Source organism: Saccostrea cucullata, unplaced genomic scaffold (genome assembly GCF_032062105.1).
Source record: "Saccostrea cucullata isolate Sc308-1 unplaced genomic scaffold, CSIRO_AGI_Scuc_v1 ctg16753, whole genome shotgun sequence".
In the NCBI taxonomy this organism is placed as follows: domain Eukaryota; kingdom Metazoa; phylum Mollusca; class Bivalvia; order Ostreida; family Ostreidae; genus Saccostrea; species Saccostrea cuccullata.
The window spans coordinates 13,095-33,514 of record NW_026930277.1 but is presented as its reverse complement, the minus strand read 5'-3'; the positions used below and the strand labels follow the sequence as shown (position 1 = coordinate 33,514).

Below are 20,420 nucleotides of genomic sequence, written 5' to 3'. Positions count from 1 at the left end.
ACGAATGGACACAAAAACTCAGGAAATTTACGAGTTAGAACGTGCAGTCCAAGCTTATAAAAAGATAATTAACAGCAAAGAAGAATTGTATAGCATGAAGCTCCATGTTGGGAGCATGCAAGATAACAAAGCAGGACAGTTTATGATGGTTGACAAAACTACACAGTCACCTAACAAGGCTAGATAAAAGCGATAGAGCGACCGATACGGATAGAGAGACCAAAGATACAAGTGATGCAAAGGAAAAAAAGCCATCGATCCTTTTGATTGGAACATCAAACTTAAAATATATCAACCCCCAGAGATGGACCCAATATACAACAGATAAAGAGACCGCCTACACTGTAGAGAGCGCTATCGAAACCGTCACAAAGTATGACTCAAATCAACAGCCTAACGCCATAGTACTACATACTTTGACAAACGAGATTAAGTCCCAGACGAATGCTGAGGGATGTGCACAGAAAATGTTAGCTCTAACAGAAATAACAACTAAGAAATTTCCACAATCAACTCTCATCATATCGCTTGAAACACCAAGGAAGGACAGTGTAGAAAGAAACAACAAGGTGGAATTAGTCAATGTTATTCTCAAACAAAAGTTTAGAGACAATGAAAAAATAATTCTTTGTGAAAATAACAACTTCATACTAGATGGGAAACCAATATCCAAGTTCACAGAGACAGATGGAGTGCATTTAACGAAGGAGGGAGCGGCAGTGTTAGGGTGCAATTTAAAAAAAGCGATCGACAAGGCATGCAGCTACAAGAGACAACCGTTATATAAGAGCAAGAATGCTCCATACAAAGGAGCAAACCCATATCGTCCGTCCTGGAAAACAAACCAGCACATGAACCCATATCAAAATAATGACTGGAAAGACTTCCGGCCTTACCATGCTTACCGAGGCAGACCCTGGCACTAAGTTTTCTTTTAGCTATATCATAACACATAGCTTTTGTGGATTTTTAGTCAGTACACAAATCTTTATTAAAAGAGATTGTGAATTTATAATCAGAACAAATCTTTATTGATAGATTCTGTTTGTTTGTTTTTGTTTTTGTTAAAAAAGAAAAACAAAACTGTCCATATAATTATTCAAGATAGCTCATTATATTAATTGTTATAAATACAATGAGTAGAGCTGAAACCTATTTAAACATATGTACATGGAATGTGGGAGGTATGATCACTGACGGCATAAATAAATGTACAGATAACAAATTTATAGATCAGATAAAAAATTTTGATATTGTATTACTCACTGAAACACACATAGGCTATAATACTACCCTTGAAGTGGATAACTTTTCTTACTACCCAGTTTGTAGAGATAAGTCAAAGAATAACAGATACTTTGGAGGTTTAGGAATTTTAATAAAGAAAAACATAAGAAAGGGCATTTTAGTACTTCAAAATACAAACACAGAGTTTCAATGGTTAAAGCTTAAAAAAGAATTCTTCAATTTTAAATCAGACATATACTTATGTTTGATCTACATTCCTCCCTACACATCAGGTTATTTAAGAAATAATAATGATATACTAGAAATACTGGAGAGAGATATTATTAAGTATAGAGATATGGGTGATATTATACTTACTGGAGATTTTAATGCCAGAACTGGTAATGAACCTGATTACATAAAAGGAGATAATACCTCACACATTCCAATTAAAGAAGACTTTTATAATGTAGATATAGCAGTTGGGGATAGGAAAAATAGAGATATCACATTAGATAATAGTGGTAAAGACTTGTTAGAAATGTGTATAGCAAATAAGATGAGAATAGTTAACGGTAGAATTTTTGGTGATTCATATGGAAAATTTACTTGCCATAACTATGCAGGTTCAAGTGTTGTCGATTACTTTATTGTAACAGAGAAATTACTTGACGATATTATGTACTTTCATGTATATGATTTTTTACCATTCTCTGATTGTCATTGTAAAATTTCACTAAAAATACTATCATCTAAATAATAAATAACAATAATCTTCAAGAAATGCCTATTCGTTACAAATGGAACAGTTCACTAATAAGCCACTACCAGAACTTTTTTACACACCCTATTATCCAACAAGACATACAAACCTTTTTAAATAAAGATATACAAATGAATGAAAAGGAAATTAATGAAGCTACAAATGATATCCATAACATTTTTGAAAAAGTAGCAAAATTATCACTAAATAAGAAGGTTCATAAAAATAAACAAGTTAACAAAAAATGGTTTGATTCAGATCTTTGGAAAATGAAGAAACAACTTAGTGAAAAGGCTATCTTAATATCTAAATTTCCTAACAACCCTTTCATACGAGGGTCTTATTTCAAAGCTAAAAAAGTGTATGCTAAATTAAATAAATACAAAAAACGACAGTTTGTTCAAAATATTTTCGACAAGTTAGATCAACTTAAGGAAAATAATCCTAAAGAATACTGGAATTTAGTCGCATCAATCAGAGAAGCCAAAGAGGGGAATAAGGAAAAAACTGAGAAATGTATTGAACCAGATATGTGGCATAACTACTTTAGTACCCTGTTTAAACTGCCTAATAAGCATTCAGAGAGACTACAAATTATTCAAAATAAAATTAAGGAACTCGAAAATGGACCAAACTTTATATCGTTTAGTAAACTAGACTTTAAAATCTCTTTAAAGGAATTACAAAAATCTTTGTCTAGTATAAAATCTGATAAAAGCCCTGGCCTGGATAATATTACCAACGAAATGTTGAGAGTAGCACAAATTTACATGAATCCTTGTATTCTAAAATTGTTTAACAATGTCTTCACTTCCGGAATTTATCCCAGAAAATGGGTAGAAGGTTATATAACACCTATTTTTAAATCAGAAAATCCCCGATTACCCCAAAATTATAGAGGCATAACCATTACCAACAGTATTGGCAAACTTTTCAATATAATACTTAACAATAGATTAGATAATTTTTTATCGGAAAATAACATCATTCACGAAAGCCAAATAGGATTTTCAAGAAAAGCTAGAACTTCGGATCATTTATTTGTAATGAAATGTCTGATCGACAAATACACCAACAAAGGTAATAAACGTTTGTATGCTTGCTTCGTTGACTTCCATAAAGCATTTGATACAATAATACACGAAGGCATAAAACTTAAACTTCTTCAATTGAATATAAATGGACTATTCTACAAAATAATATGCAGTATGTACAAATACAGTTATATCTCGATTAAAATTGATAATAAATTAACCCAACCTTTCTCACCTGAACTAGGAGTAAGACAAGGTGATGTCTTAAGCCCGAATATATTCAAAATATTCTTGAATGATCTCGCAAATTTACTAAATGAAGATGTTGTTAACTCAGTCTCACTTTTCAAAAAGCAAATAGGAGCTTTATTATATGCAGACGATTTAGTATTATTATCTGACAACCAGCTAGCCCTGAAACAAAAACTTGATATGTTATACAAATATTGTAAAGAATGGTGTTTGGAAATCAATGTTAACAAAACAAAAGTAATTATTTTCAACAGAAGTGGGCATTTATTAAAAGAAACATTTTCAATTAATGGTATTAATATAGAATGTGTAAAAACGTATAAATACCTAGGTATAATACTCTCAAATTCTGGTTATTTCAAAGAAGCAAGGTGTAATTTATATAACAAAGCTTTAAAGTCATCATTTAAAATATACAAAGATATAAAATCAACAGATCCACCCATTAAAACTTTACTTCATCTATTTGATCACATGATCAAGCCAATAGCTACCTATGGATCCGAAATATGGGGTGTATTGTCATCATCAATGCAAAGAAAAGAAAAATGTTTATTTGATATATTTAAAGATTGGGAGATTGAAAATCTTCATATGAAATTTTGCAAATTTATCATAGGGTCTGGGAAAAGAAGTACCAATATTGCAGTTCTCTCTGAACTGGGTAGACAACCAATATTTTATTCTATTATTATAGCAATTATATCTTACTGGCACAGACTGGAAAACATGCCTGAAAACTCTTTGTTATACAGTGCATACAAAGAATGCATTATCTTGGACAGTTGTAATGTAAATAGTTGGTTTTCAAATGTAACATATTTCTGTAACAGAATGGGCATAGATTTGTCAAGATGTAAATCAATGAAACTAATAACTTTAAAGAAACATCTGAAAAAAATTATTAGAGAAGATTTCCTTCAATATTGGTTTAAACAAAGAGATGATGGTTGTCTATCGGGTAAACTTACAACATATTTCTATATAAAAAGAAGTTTTGAAATTGAAAAGTATTTATTATTAAAAAATTTTGAACAAAGAAAAATTATATGCAAATTTAGAGTGAGTTCACATAATCTCAGAATAGAAAGTGGAAGGTACGAAAAAAAACTAAACTCTGCTGGAGAGCAAACCACCCTTGCAAGAAATGAAAGAATTTGTAGAATGTGCGACATGAACTGTGTGGAAGATGAGATACACTCACTGATTGAATGTCCATTATATGAGCATGATAGAGATGACTTTTTTAATATTATTGCTAAAAGTAATAAAAATTTCTATACTTTAACAAATAAAGAAAATTTTTTATGGATTATGTCTAATGAAGATGACATGTTGCTTATCAAGCTGGGTAATTTTTTAATCATTATCTTTAAAATAAGAAATAGCAAATTATGCAATGTTAAACAAAGAAACAAATAAATACAAAAGAGTAATATATAGAAATACTTTAAACAAACTTTTATTTACAGTATATTGATTATGTATGTTGTAATCCCCAACTGCTGTAACATCATTTATCTTTTGTTAGTCACTGCTATCAATTTTGAATTTCTGCTTGTATGTTTTTTTTTTCCTTATTACTTGTATGCCCTGATGGGCCCCAAATTGGTATTAATAAATCTTATCTTATCTTATCTTATCTTAAACTTTGCATTTCTAATCTTTTTGTGAGATCGATGTTAAATGAACCGACTTGGATCAATGTTAGCACAATTTATAATATCATTATACATTATTATTATATAATTCTAATAAATGATATGATTGTAAGAAAGAAGAAAGCTGGAAATATACTCTTCCTTTGGAAAATTGACCAGAAGGTATACAATGGATTCGTTCCTATCTCATTTAATAAAATTTATGCTACATACTTTTTTGCTACTCTCTCTCTCTCTCTCTCTCCTGCTCTATCTCTCTCATCAAAGATAAAATGTACCTGTTGAAGTAATTGATCATCATGCCTTTTATACACTTATCAATCTGTACTCGAATTCACGTGTTAGAAATAAGTGTATTTTTTGGTTAATGCAAGTTTAAACATGTGTCAAAGTTTTCACAGAAAAAAATATCTGCATTCTCTAGTCTACGGGATTTTACAATTTAAGTGTACTTGAAAATGGTTTCTAAAGAAATGATCAACCATAATGAGATTTGTACTCCAAACATACTACAAACTCATTGTAAATTTTTTCTTCCGATTCATTCTTTTCGGAAACATACTTTGCATAAGAACACGATGTGCTAAAAAATAATGGATATTTTACAATATATTAAATATTGTTGGGATTAAAAATTGTAGTTTTGTCTTGACCGTGATAAAAATTAAATAAATAGCTCACCAATTCTGGTCATATCTTGTAGCCACAAATCGAAAATTAATTATGTGCTGTATAATATTTCATTCTATAACTTTTCACTCATTTTGAGAGGTCACCATGTACCAGAAAAGGGATTCAAATTTTGGTCTTTAGTTACGATTATAGGTATGACTGTATTTAAGGAAGGAGCGATCTTTATCACATAAACGCCTGTCGTGACAAATGGCCTCGGTTCTTTTTAAATCTCATCCAAAGAAACAACTTTCACTTCAAACCACCGAGTGCATGCGGGAAGAACACCCTTGCTACTTTTTTATCAAGTAATGTCAATCGTTGCTGAGATTAGAACACTGTTTTAAAAAGAGAATTCCCATCTTTTTTTAGTAATACATGTATGAGTATTATTTGCATTTTTTTAAAACAAAATATAAATTCTTTTTACTACAAAAATAAAATAATCAACAAGAATAATTTCTTTTGTTTTATTTTCATTTAAATATACATGTATGTACATTACAAGCTTTAAACAGACTTTTGTATTCGTTTCTTTTGAAGATTATTTAATTGGACGCTTGTATTCAAGGCATGGGGTGTGTGGATTAACAATGCTCCACTGAAAATTTCAATCGATCTGAAAAATGATCTAATCTTCTGTTCGGTTATATGTTCCGTCGCTCCCTATGACAATAGCATTCTAAAACATAAAATAAGAAAAGAAAAGTAAGTAGCATTAATGAATATTAATAAATTTCAAATGTATATGTGCATGGATATGGCTTTACGAAATTTTGCCTGGGAAATGTAGATCAATGTCTTATAAATGAAGAAAATATTTCATCAATCCAATCAATTCAATACCGACCCACCCCCTCCGCTAAAAAAGTACAAATATTTTCTTCTTTTCTCATCTCACAAATGCATGTTTACATACCTCATAATAGTCATACATATAAACACATAAATTATATCTGAATTAATGAATGTACCACATTCCTATGAACATAATGACTTGATAGTACTCGTCATAGAATATTTTCTTTCTGATTGAAGAATCTTGAACTCTAACAGTAACGGTTTTGATTTCATGAACTGTTTCTTTTTACTTTTATCATTCTAGTTTCATGAAGAATGTATTTTACCTGAGTGGATACATGTATATAATGTGTCTTCCATGAACAATGTCTGAAGGATATAAATTTACCTCAATTAAATGAACAGTACTGTTTTCCAACTGTATTTTAGGTGTAAGTGGTAACGGCATTCCTTTTCTCCCGAGCTCTATAATATTCAAATAGAACATTTTCAAAATCATTTTAGGTTTAACCTACCATATATAACAAAGTAAAAGGTTTAAAATTTATTTCAATAATTAAAAATTATAATCTACCGTTAAGGACTGGTTCTACCGTTGTCACCACTGCACTCATTAGTATAAAATTCACCGTCTGCATCTAAAGTATTAAAATGAAAATCTAACAAAGGATATGATTTGATAAAATCTGAATTTCATCTTATTAGGAATTTGAAGCAGTTGTAAGGATATAAGATCCTCAACCAGGAAGGGTAACTCTAAAAATTAATATTTAATTTTAAATGCATCAAAATAAAGCTAGAAAATGTTTTTTTTTTTTTTTTATGCAACAATTTTCATTTCATTCATCTTTATAAGATTCAAGGTTTTAAGAAGTCTTGCAAAAGGTCTTATTAAAGTTGACATTAAAGTTGACATTTGTACCCTATAAAAGGAAAAAATTCAGTTTTAGAGAAATAAGATTTTCTTGAACTCAGCCTAAGATACCAATGCTTATTAGCATGATATGAATTTAAGAAGTGATTTGTGCACGTGGTTTCTTGCAATGATAGCAAAATCCTTTTACACTATGTATTATACAATACATGACGGAAATAGAAGAAAAGTAAATACCCAATAAGTATAAAAATCATGACAGTTCCCCTGAATGCCTGTATACCTATCTTTTTTAACCTAAAATTTATTGAAATACATAGCAACTCAACAAAGAACAACGTATTATGACGTCACAATGAAGATAATCACATAGAAGTTTTGATACACAAATATGTAGTTAATCACATAAACGAGTTCAAATGTACACATTAACAAAAATGTAGTTCGAATGACGCTGCCTGCATTATCTAGATATTGCAACAAAACAACATATGGGCTTATTTACAAAATTTGGAACGATAAACCTCTTACTTAGCAACGTATGGCAACGTATCACTATATTTTTATATCATGTCATGTAAAAACAATATACAGCTTCTATGCTAAGCAAAGAAAATCTAAATTTGAATTTTGTTTTCCGTCAAAGCTACACAGGTTTCACCATCGCATCAATATTTATACTTTATATAAATGGAATAAGAGTACGCACTTGTAGATTTCAATATATTCAAAAGAATGCAGAAAATCGGGAAAAGAACAGGAACGGTCGCATGTTTTTTTTTCAAGTTTAATTTGATTTTTTTAAAACAAGTTTTGTGATGCAGGATGTGGAAATTTTGTAAGATTTCTGTTCAGAATAACTTTGTAGTAGACAATGTATTTTCACCATATTTCCATTTCCTGTTTTACATAGCATGTCAAAGCCAGAAGAATAGGCTTTTTAAAGAGCAATATAACAAACATTATCACCATCTATTCCTGATTATCAACTTACATCAAAGCCGTGGACAGTTGACTCCACATTTTTTAGATATGGCCTGTAAAAACAAAAAGACAAAAAATATATATATTTATGTAATATAAGTCTGAGGTCAAGTTTATAATTAGTGTTAGATGCTTAACTTTTTGCAGAAAGCTTTATGTAGTGGAAATTGCGTTTCAGTTTGGTGCAAGTTTCAAGTTTGAAAATTTTCGATATCTTTTTGCTCGTGATAAATAGGACTGCAAAAAAACATGAGGGGCATTGTTTAAACTTTTATCATATAATATTAATTTACATAAGATTCAATCATTTCAAGATTTGTTTTTGCTGACTGGTCCAAAATAAATATATGAATTGCTAAGTGAGATATATGCGAAAGTCAGTGTTAGATATTGAAAAAAAACCCAATTTTTAACGAAATCATTGACTGTGTTTTAGGGTAAATTGCCTTTTGCCGCACTTTTAACAAAACTGTATCCACCGACCCAAAAGTTTCAGGCAAGCAGTCCTGCTGTCATATCCAACAAAGCGCATGTTGCCTTTTTATTTATGAAATGAGTTTCGCTACTCAATTGTAATAATTATGTTATTTCTTTACAAAGCTCCTGATCAGTTTGTTAGTATCTGATAAATAAACACTTACTCAAACGCAACGATTTTCCCCTGAAAAGTTGAATTGGTCATAAAGACTCTGATTCGCATATCAGCATTCTGCAAAAGAATCAGTTTTAATTAGAAAAAAAAAACACGTACTGGATATAGACCATATATTTACATGAAAATTTCATTTAAAAATTATATTCTATGTCATTTTCTGAGACTATCGAATGCTCATCAGTTTAAGTAATGTAAGTAGGAGTTTTGAAAATTATCTACCTATTGTTTCTAAAAAGAAATATTTGCACTTTTATCTATTTTTGAAACCTGTCCTGGATACATATAACTTACTCCATCAAGTTTAGCAATCAGTGTAGAAATGTTGCTTTCTGGATTCCGGATGTATACAAACATGACTGTATAGAATTTCATCACCGCCAAATTCTTCTCAAACGTCACATTTGGCGTCTCCAAACTGTAGATGTCCAAGTCCATATATTGATTCGGATATTTCTCTTCGAGCTTTCAGAAGAAAAATCAATATCGAAAACATTTATCAAGTAAGTAAAAAGTGAGGGTTAATGATTCTCTGAAAAGAGCGATAAAGTAAATTCAAGTAACAAACTTCTGATACAAGACGCCCGACACAAACTTTCTCTGTAAATAAGTAAATAACAAACCTCTGGTACAAGACGCTCGACACAAACTTTCTCTGTAAATAAGTAAGTAACAAACCTCTGGTACAGGACGCCCGACACAAACTTTCTCTGAAAATAAGTAAATAACAAACCTCTGGTACAAGACGTCCGACACAAACTTTCTCTGTAAATAAGTAAATAACAAACCTCTGGTACAAGACGCCCGACACAAACTTTCTCTGTAAATAAGTAAATAACAAACCTCTGGTACAGGACGCCCGACACAAACTTTCTCTGTAAATAAGTAAATAACAAACCTCTGGTACAAGACGTCCGACACAAACTTTCTCTGTAAATAAGTAAATAACAAACCTCTGGTACAGGACGTCCGACACAAACTTTCTCTGTAAATAAGTAAATAACAAACCTTTGGTACAAGACGCCCGACACAAACTTTCTCTGTAAATAAGTAAATAACAAACCTCTGGTACAAGACGTCCGACACAAACTTTCTCTGTAAATACGTAAATAACAAACCTCTGGTACAAGACGTCCGACACAAACTTTCTCTGTAAATACGTAAATAACAAACCTCTGGTACAAGACGTCCGACACAAACTTTCTCTGCACAAGAAGTATTTAGTCCTGGATTGTCTTTGGAAAGCTGATAAAAGAAAACTACTTCCATCGATCATTTTATTCTTCATGTAAAAAAAAAAAAAAAACTTTTGTTTTGATGCACCTTTCTTTCAAAACTCACAAAAGTTTCAACTTGCCCACAATGTCTTTTTATGTAAAAGTCCAAAACTTTTGATAAATTTTGATTGTCTAATGATACATTGACCTTATAATTAAATTCTTTTATGAAAGCATTTGACCTTTTTTTAGAATAAAGATAAAATATAAGATAAAAAAAAGGTGTTTATATTTAATATAAAAAAAAAAAATCCAATCGGGATGTTTGCCTGATATTCTGTCCTTGCCAAAGAAGCATTCCTCGTATATACTATCTCTGTTCATTATTTCAAGTTTAAGTATACCCCACTAGGTAAATTATGATAAGAATTACAAAAGTTACTTGCCATAAATCATTGAACAGAGAAAGGTTTTATCATTGGTGGTTTGCGTATGTGTAGTTCATATCGTTTATTCTTTTATTACAAATGTACATGCAGTCTTGGTTTCTGAGTTTTTCGATCACTTCCGTCCAAAAGCACACGTATTCCTTTAAAGATTATTCGGATTCCCTTGCTCCTGAATTCATTTCATTTGTTATAAGTAATATAATACTTGATATTGCGATTACTTAACTTAGCGGAACTCTTTCGCGGTGTAGGTAAGAAATGTCTGTTGGGTGGGGACAAATGTGCCATTGAATACAATACAAGATCGATCATTTTCGAATTTATAAGGACAGAAAAGTAAAAAAAAAACCTGATGGATACATTGCTAAACAATCACTGAACCAGCCTTATTAATTTTTGAGAGGAGCCAATCCTAAAATGTTACACTTTTAACGATATTTTTAACTAAGTGGACTCTTCTCATTAAATTTTCATTGAAAATTGTCACATTTTAAAGCTGATAAAATATTGTAGCCTTTCCTTATTTGACAATCTACTATTTGGAGTACAGTTCTTAACAATACATTGTACTTTCGACATAAAATTGATCAAATCATTCGATTGTCACATTTATAAACAATGCCATGAGCCCCCAGTAATCTCGCAAGATTTGAGGCTTTTTCGACTCCTCCGCAAAAGAGCGGTAGAAAGTTAGATAACTGCAAGGTACTCGCGATGATACGTATTGGCACAAATATCATATTTTTAATTGATATATTATCTCTACGGAATGCTCTAACTGAAATTCTATCTTTTGTAATATATAAAAAAAATCAATGTTTAGAGTCACCGACAAAAATTAAACAAAAAAATATTAACTGTTCACTCTTTAAAATTAATTTATATACTATCAAGACAAATTTTATGTTAAATTTAAGAAACCTAACTAATTATACAAATGTAGGATGTACAATAATTCAATGATCAAGTAAGACAATGCCATATCTTTCATGTATAAGAAGATTTGTGAAAGGTACATGTAACTGAGTATTAAAAAATTGTGACCATCTTGGTTCCCACAACTAAAAATTGTCGATCTTTTTATTTAACAATTGTTTTTGCCTTTCGTATGATTTTATATTGAATTTGAAAGCTTTCAAAACCAGGTACTCAAGTATTCTGAATCTAAAACAGTGACTTTTTTGTGTTAAAGTTATGCAGTATACAAAAATTATCAGTGTCCAATTAAAATGTTTTGGCTGGACTTAATAAAGCGTAGGCGTATAGTTTAACAATTAAAAAACATTAATGATGACATATAAAAGTACGGATTTTTTTGTTAAAAATAGTATTAGTGAGAAATCTGAGGAAATATTTGGTGCAAATGTTTACATGTCTTATTATTTGCATTATTATATGCAAAGGCACTAACCTTCTCAGGGGTGATTTTATAGTGAAGCATTCCATGTGTTTGAATTCCTTTGAATAAAGATCGAACCGCCTCTTTAGAAATCCAAATGTACACCATTTTTGATGATTCATTGTGTAGGGTATAACTAACTTTTTCACTACTATTCAATGTATCCATAGACGGGAACCATAGTACCTCACCCTTAAATTAAATAAAACGATTTTTGTATCGGAATATAATAAGTCCAAGCCAGTTTTGTTTTCCATTGAATATTTTAAAACCAAGGAATTCTGATTCAACAATGGCATGCTAAATTTTTCCTCGTTCTTAAAAAATAGCATAATGATAAAAAAATTTCAATCCTAAAATCTTACTATGATCTGTCCTTTTTATTATTTTTTTTAATCTAACCTGAAAGATGTGTTAGGGTTAGCTTTTTCAGTTTTGAAAATATTTTTAATTGAGGGAAATCACTGCATGCATTCGTAGCATATCAATTCTAAGTACCAATGTATCAATTTATCTTACCATTTCTCATCATTTAAGAAATTTACAGTCTGACATAAATATGGAAAATTTACACGTGACATTTCGTCTTATTTCCGAAAGCACTTTGGCCATTTTTGACTGTTTACTTGTCATATAAAATGGTCCTATAATTTCTTCTATGAAATTACAATATTCTTTTGTTTATATAAGTGCAAAATAGGACATAAAAGCTTTCCTACATGATTTTTTGATATGAGGGAAAAAGTAAAAAAATAAAACTCATTATAAGTATCATTTTTTTTTTAACTTTTAATGTGCAGTACATTTCAAGGAAGACAAAACAGGTATGGCCGGTAGGCAGGGGATACTCACTCCTTTATGGCACTTGATCACACCTCTGATGTGTCAGAGGTCCGTGTTTGCTCAGTTCCTGCTTTGTATTGTTTAAATGGACTTCTGAGCTGAACACATTACATTATTTCTATGTATTCCAAAGATATGCCAGTAAAGTTTGACGACTTTTGAGAAGCAACTGTAAGATTACCTTATGATATGTGTTTAGAAATGAGGACTCATATTTTGGTTGATGCTGCATCAGAAGATTCGCTATAAATGGAGTTTGTCCTATCCTTGGAGTCACTATGATTATAAAAAAGAGAACTGTTCCTATTAGTGTTGTCAAATAGAACGATTTTTAGTAACCAAGAACTCGCTTACTTTTCCGATCGAGTAACAATTAACTCAGATGGTTTTTCTTTAGTCCTCAATACACTCCATTCTGCAGTATACTCAATAGTAATTGATTTGCATTTTGTATATGTAATGTTGTCACCATTTCTTTTTTCCTTTTATCACTTATATACCGGTATATATGATACGAAAATGCACTGCGTATGAATTTACCAAACCTAAAATAAACTTCTAATTTACGGCGGTTTCAGCATTTTTTGTCCCACCCGTGTATTTTATTCTATTTCAAATATTTCACACTTTAGAGATTTAATTCAAGTAATTGTTTGATAATATTTTGATACATGTGGCCGCATTCCCTTTTATCTTACCACCGACTAGCACATATTTATGATGTGAAACAGGTAATTTTAAAAATTTCATATCTTCATTACGTATATAATCCTTGTCAAAGCCTCCAATTTGATAGTTTGTGGTCGCCCTCGTGGTGCAGTGGTTAGAGCGTTTGCTCTAGAGTCGCGAAGTAAGTGGTCAATTCTTACGTCCTTCGAATCTTACTGTTGAACGTGGAGACTAGTCCTTCGGATGAGACAGTTTAAACCGAGGTCCCGTGTCGCACTAGGTGCTAGCACGAAAAAGATCCCTCCCTGCTCAATATAACTAAGTGCCGAGTATAGGACAAAATTTGCAGCTCTGCATCGGCAAGTGGTGGCGTCTCCATATGAGTGAAAAATTCTCGAGAGGGACGTTAAGCAATATACAATCAATCAATCGATAGTTTGTGATATACTTATCATTAGAAACTTGGTCGTATTTGTTAAATGCTAATCGAGTCTATCGTTAAATAGTGGTAAATGTTGGGAAATTAATATATAAAATTATATCTTTTTTTTCCTGTTGATTTTCATATGTACATATGTAAAAATATAAATTTTATATATATACATGAACGAGTAACCGAGTAGCAGTTTTACTAACCAATATTTACATCGTTTGACGGTTGGCCGCTTAACCAGATACTCGTTGACAACGGTATTCTTATTCATTTAATGTTCGATTTATATTTTATACTAACTTAATTGCAGTGCTTATTTAACTTAAATCCAAATTTAGGATTAAATTTTATTGTAGGGGTTTTAATTTGAAATTTCTTAGTTAATTTTAATTTACCAAATCAAAGTACCTTCCACCTCATATTATTATTAATTCACATCATGGCGTACAAACCTTTAAAAACAAGTAAAAACACTTACAAATAATTGTGTTCATTTCTGCATCGCCTCTTGCAAAGAAGTAGAACCGTACTAAGAAACACAACTGGAAAAAATTATAACGTCATAAGATATAATTAAAGCAATTAAAAAAAAATTAATATTACATTATCAGACATTGTTGTTGCAATCTGCAACATGACAACACATGCTGAAAATCAAATTTCAAAATATTTCGAAAAGATATCATTGTTTTATTTTTGAATGTCTCCTTTAAGTCTCAGCTGGAGTGTTAAATCAGATAGTCTGTTGTGTATATGTTGCTTGCACTACTTCTGTTTTCAGAAGAAACGCTTTTTGTTTGGTTTTGGTCGCACATTGTTTTTTTACATGTACATTTCCTCAAATTGTATCAATGTAACGTCATATTTACTTTACACTTGCAATATGGTATCAACAATTTGAAAGAAAGCAACCACAGTGCAAAATACAGTTATTAAGTAATAAAAAACACGTTACCTTTTCCTGAGTTAGTCGTTCTTTTTTAAATTTTTCTTTAAGTTCCAACAAATTTGCTTCACATATAGATTCAGCAGGTTTATCACAATCTGTGAACCATATCTTGAGATCTGGTGTTGAAATGATGCAACTGCCCTCATCTTGTTTCATCGACACATTAAACTTCCCCTGCCCATTTGTCCCTTCAATATTTTAAATAAGCCTCTAAACAATACAAATTCAAAATTTATAATAGTGGATTACGGCTGACTTATAGAAATAGAAAACATTCTTAGAGGGTAATATATTATAATGATTTTTTGAAAGTTCACCCCGTACATTATTATTATCATTAATATTTTTAAAAGAATTCAAAGGCATACCATAAATAGTCTGGCCTAGTCATTTGATCTTATATTCAATATACGTGTCATCTCTAATTTGGCTCCAAGCCAAATAGGGACTGATCTCAAAAAATGACGGGGCCCAAACTTTTATCTTAGTAACGTATTTATTAATAAATAACCCCACAACATTTTTTATTACCTTTTGTATGAACATTTTTGGTTGATGATTCTTAATTATTAGTTTAAGTAAAAGTCAATCGAATCTCGTTTAGATGTTGGTCTGTCCTTGATGCCAGTAATTTTTTTTAATGTTTGCTAGCCTTTTTTTTAGGAAAGGTTTCATTAAAAAATGAAATGCTTTGGAAAACATCATTTTAATGAAAGAGATCACTTTTGCAGCTAACATCTTTTATTTGGTTTTTCGCCATTTAAGAGGCCACGTAATCTTTAAGGTTCGTCTGGTAAAAAGGATGACTCCAAATTTTATAGTATGCCATGCTAGGACTAATATGTTTTTGACCCACGAGCCAAATAGTTTATGATTTAACATATTTTCTTTACCTATTATTGCGAGGAAATGCCCCGACCCGGAGATTGTCATTTCAATTCCACAATGCTGAACATTTCTGATGGAAAAAATAAATATGCATTTGTTTAAAATTGCATTTGATGATAACTTAATGGTGACTGATTTACATTTTTGAAAACTCATAGATAGACATTTAACGACTTTTTTTTTAAAATTCCAAACATTTGATTTTCAGCAACAACTATAACATTAAATTCAAATAGAAAATAGTTTACTGATTGAATAATACTTTGATCTCATACCTATCTAATTCCCTTTAGATAGACCAATTGTTTTCTGTGCATGTATATATTTTTTATCGTTTTTTAATGATTATTAATTAAATGTATATAAACAATTCTGCGGCTGTTATTTTTTTACACCATATTTTTTTCAATTTACACCGTGGACTTTTTAGGTAAAACTATTAAAAATAATTAAAAAATATACTAGCAATAGAACTAGATATCAACCTCTGAATAATGTGGTAGGATTGTTTGAGTTAACTATAAAATGGTCCTTATTGACTCTTTCACTGAATTTCAGGACAAAATGCCACGGGACCTCTTATCTTTCTTATCTGTAGAGGTATCTGTCTTATCAGAGTATCAATGAACCTTAACTTTGTTACACGTCAAAATGTTGATGTCATATGCGTAAAATGTTGATGTCATATGCGTGGAGATTGAATTATTACTGCGACACGACCCTGGTTTAATAAAGAAATTGATGGAATCCTTACTGCAACTCTAGAGCAGATGCTCTAACCACTGCGCCACGCGGGCGACGCGTGTTATTGAAGTATTATTAAAAAATAAGGAAATTGATGAATTTAACATGTACAATGAACATTTTTCAGCAGCAAATTATTATTATCGAAATATATCCCGATACTGTTAATAATTTCTTATTCGCGACAGGTTTTCATCGCAAAAAGCCCTTTGACGTAAAAATCGCGAGTCAATAATTCGTGAGTGGACGGTTGATCTAGAAATCTCACATTTGTTTCAGCACCATACATATAAAACCGAGTTGTTTTACTTGGCGAGTGGTTCTATTCGCGAGATTACGCATTAATTTATTAGTTTCCTACTTGTTTATTTAGGAATATACACTATTAATTATCTAAGAACTTCTTCCGGCTAAAATATGATAAAACTGAAGTAAAATAGTCGCTATCAAGGAAGTCCACAAAAAAAAAGATCTCTTATAAAGTGTATATAACCGCAACCATTAGCGTCAATGGCTTATACAAAACAGTACCTGGAACAATTTTAAAAACTCAACAAAATCCTTATATTTTTCGAAAGTATGTAAACCATCAATTTAAATAAATTTTAGAGGATTTTTTTTTATGAAAATCTTAAAGATTTTTATGAAATAAAGTTTTATCGATATTTAAGTTCATACTTCAGATGTTTACAAAACAGTCCACATTAATTTATTACTAGCTAGTATACTTCGTAAATTTTCTGAAATTATGGGATATTTGCGTTATTTCTCGATCATAATTGAGTTATTGATTGTATTTTAATTAATGAAAATAAACACTTGCCCGCGGAGGGCATTAAATTTTATCCTTTACCAGGCAATCAAGGCCTTTGAGCAGTGAGGGATCTATTTTGCACCAACACCTACTGCGACACAGGACCTCGGTTCATACGGTTTCATCCGAAGGACCGGTCTCTACCTCCTACAGCTGGATTCAAATCCGCGACCTCAAGATCGACTACTTACTTCGCGACTTCAGAGCAGAAGCTCTATCTACTGCGCCACGCTGGAGACTGTCGATAATGTCAAGAAACACACGGCGTATGTGTTAGGTCGGCAGGAGACCCTCACTCATTCATTGCACCTGATCTCATGTCTGATGTTTGTCTGAGGTCCGTGTTTGCTCTGCTCATTTATATTGTTTTAAATGACTTCGGAAATGAAATACTACAGTGTAACTTGTTATCTCAATACAATTCATGGGCATCCGTGTTTGCTCTACTCAAGACATTACCTTTCATCTTTATCTTGACACTCCACTTCTCCACTAGCGTTTACCGAGAGACTATGGACAGTAACATTCAATCCAGGTTTTTCATTTATAAGAATCGATGCATTTAGATTAGCATAATCTGTATATATTAGCCTGCAAAAGAATAACAATAATATAGAAATTCTAGTTTTCTTGTATAGAATACACGTAAATCTAAAGTGGTCATTGCCAGAATACTAAATGAAAATAAAAAATTGATATACATAAATATGGATAATGATTCTTAAAAGATTATTGAGAGTTAAATGTAAACAATTTGATGTATTTGAAAGATTTAAGGAAAACAGAAAAAGAGAGAAAATTAATTTTTTTTTTTGTATTTTCAATAGCGTAGATAAAATCTAATGCTCTGATCAGAAATAAAATAATAAAAAGAACAGTTTCTCTACTTTTGAATCGAATAGCTGACATCGCTTGTAGTCACATTTGCTGTAGATATGCTTAATGCTGACAGATTCAGTTTCTTAACAGACTCCAAGACTGTATTCATGGCTAAAAAATAAAAAAATAAAGCATAATGTTCAATTTTCAAGACTTTATTCATAGAAATAAACTTGGTGTATTTTTTTTCAAATCTTTTATCAGTAGTAAAAATCATCATTTTCTTAATCATTGCTTTAATTTATAATACCTTAAAGCTAGAAATTATAATGTCATCAATTTAAAAGAGTAATTCTTCTAACTGCTCATCAAAACTAAAAACACTGAAGCTGAGGCCGTGAATTATACCGTATGTAAGGCCTTTCTGTGTGAGCCTGATAACAACTCCAACGTTAACAGTCTCGTCTTCATTCGATTTCCTCACAAAGAAAACCAGCAGTGTGAGCATTAAAACACCCATGGTTCTGCAATGCGGAAAAGTATTGTTTACAAGGAACCATCAAGATAAAATTAAAAAGTAAATTTATTTACACTTTCATACTTTTTTTCACAACTCATGATAACCTTCAAGAAATCACACCTAATCAAAGATAAATAACCATTGGCTAGAGCAATAGTTCTAGATCATGAACGTTAGGACTTACTTCATATATATTTGGTTCAAATTCACTGTGTGGAAGAGTCTTTTTGATGAGGGTGGATATTCCGTGTCGAAATAGATGCCGACATGGACAAGATTTCTCACTGCTAAAGGACTGTTAGAACTTCAGCAAAAACAATTGATGTGTGTTAAAATTTTGGAAACGACATAAAAAGACTATTCGAAACAAAATCGAACAATATAAGCGACAGTTTTAATTAAGATAAAGCATCAAGTGCAAAGGCGTTTTAACTTATATAAAGCTTTGTTTAAATATCGATTTGGGCTTTGTTATGCACCTCATAAAGATAAAGTATTGCACTCTATATAATATTTATCAATGCCTGATTTCTTCTCTCATTGCTCGTATACGTAATTAAAGTTAAAAGGACTAAGAAGTTTATCAAGTCAATTAGCACACAGAAAAATTTATCAATCGACGCAACACTTACCTTCAATAACATTATTACATCCTTTGCTAAAGATATCGAAACGAGACAGCTCTACAATCGCGGAATAAAAAGGAAATCCCTTCAAGTAGAATGTGTTTAATGAGGAAGTTATTAAAACAGTTTTTTTAGCTGTTAATCAGTGAGACAGTGTGAAATAAATAAAACCCTTTTATTTTCCACTTCCTTAACGACATGAAAATGAACCGGAAGTTAGAAACATGATATAATTATAACAAAAATCGTGTGATTAACATTGATAGATATTGATGGAAAAGGTTTCTTGAGGTATGTCATTATCATTTTATTTTTATTTTTATAATTATCATATTATTGTGTTATTAGAAAGTTGCTAATGGTTTTACTTGACTTTGAATGCAATAGATAAAAAGGATTATGATTTTAGCCAAAGTGGAATGAAGACATTTCTTGTAAGGAGCTACTGGGTTATATATTTTGAAATTTAGATATTGCAAACTCCTAAAATTATTAAAGTGCCTCAATGCTCTTGAATTGTTTTAATTAGCTTTGAAAATCATTGTAAAGTAAAAAAAAATGATGGAATTATTTGGTTTACTTTTTAAATAAAATTGAAAATGCACAAAAGAAAATCCCATTTCAATTTTTTCAATGAGCAAGGAATCTTTTTCAGACATGTCATTATGTATTTGGCATGACAACTGAAAGTAATCGTTAAATAAACGTGTAAAATATATCAAATACACCCCTAGGCGTCGGAACCGGGGGGGGGGTACTAGGTGAGGGGGCGTAGCTAGAAAGCCCCCCCCCATTTTTTGCAAAGAAAGGCATAATATAGGTATTGGACATTGAGCCCCTCAAGCTTTAACCCTCCCCTCGGCCCTCCTCCCTCCAAATAGAAAATCTCATAGAACATGTTGATATATTAGCGAAATGGGTAAGTTGTAGTGTTTAAAAGTAAATGTTCTTCAAAGAAGTTTGATGCTAATCTCGAGCTTTCAACCTATATGATACCTGAAATAGGTATTTCGAATTTGCGCGCTTGGAAAAAAATTATCTTTTTTATTTTGCTTGTCAAAAAGTATTTTATGTTGCATTTTTTTTTACCCCCGTCTGATTTTTGAATTTGCTTCCGACGCCATGCATAC

The 20,420-nt window shown here is 31.1% G+C and overlaps 1 protein-coding gene across 3 annotated transcripts; it reads right to left on the bottom strand.

The window, feature by feature from the left end:
• Positions 1–6,065: 6,065 nt before the first annotated feature.
• Positions 6,066–19,417, bottom strand: LOC134283544 (uncharacterized). 3 transcript variants are annotated; one of them, XM_062766056.1, is made up of 17 exons: positions 19,297–19,417; positions 18,849–18,968; positions 18,553–18,668; positions 18,213–18,315; positions 17,785–17,916; positions 15,773–15,837; positions 14,886–15,067; positions 14,409–14,472; positions 13,010–13,104; positions 11,998–12,177; positions 10,094–10,165; positions 9,215–9,385; positions 8,910–8,977; positions 8,279–8,321; positions 6,985–7,048; positions 6,799–6,875; positions 6,066–6,291 (listed from the first exon to the last, which is right to left on the bottom strand). In XM_062766056.1, the coding sequence occupies exons 2-17, from the start codon at positions 18,851–18,853 to the stop codon at positions 6,241–6,243; spliced, it is 1,488 nt and encodes a 495-aa protein (XP_062622040.1). In that variant the 5' UTR covers positions 18,854–18,968; positions 19,297–19,417; the 3' UTR covers positions 6,066–6,240. The 3 variants fall into 3 exon arrangements, with proteins under 3 accessions (XP_062622040.1, XP_062622042.1, XP_062622041.1); XM_062766058.1 differs by lacking the exon at positions 10,094–10,165; XM_062766057.1 differs by lacking the exon at positions 19,297–19,417 and having other exon boundaries at positions 18,849–18,976.
• Positions 19,418–20,420: the final 1,003 nt, after the last annotated feature.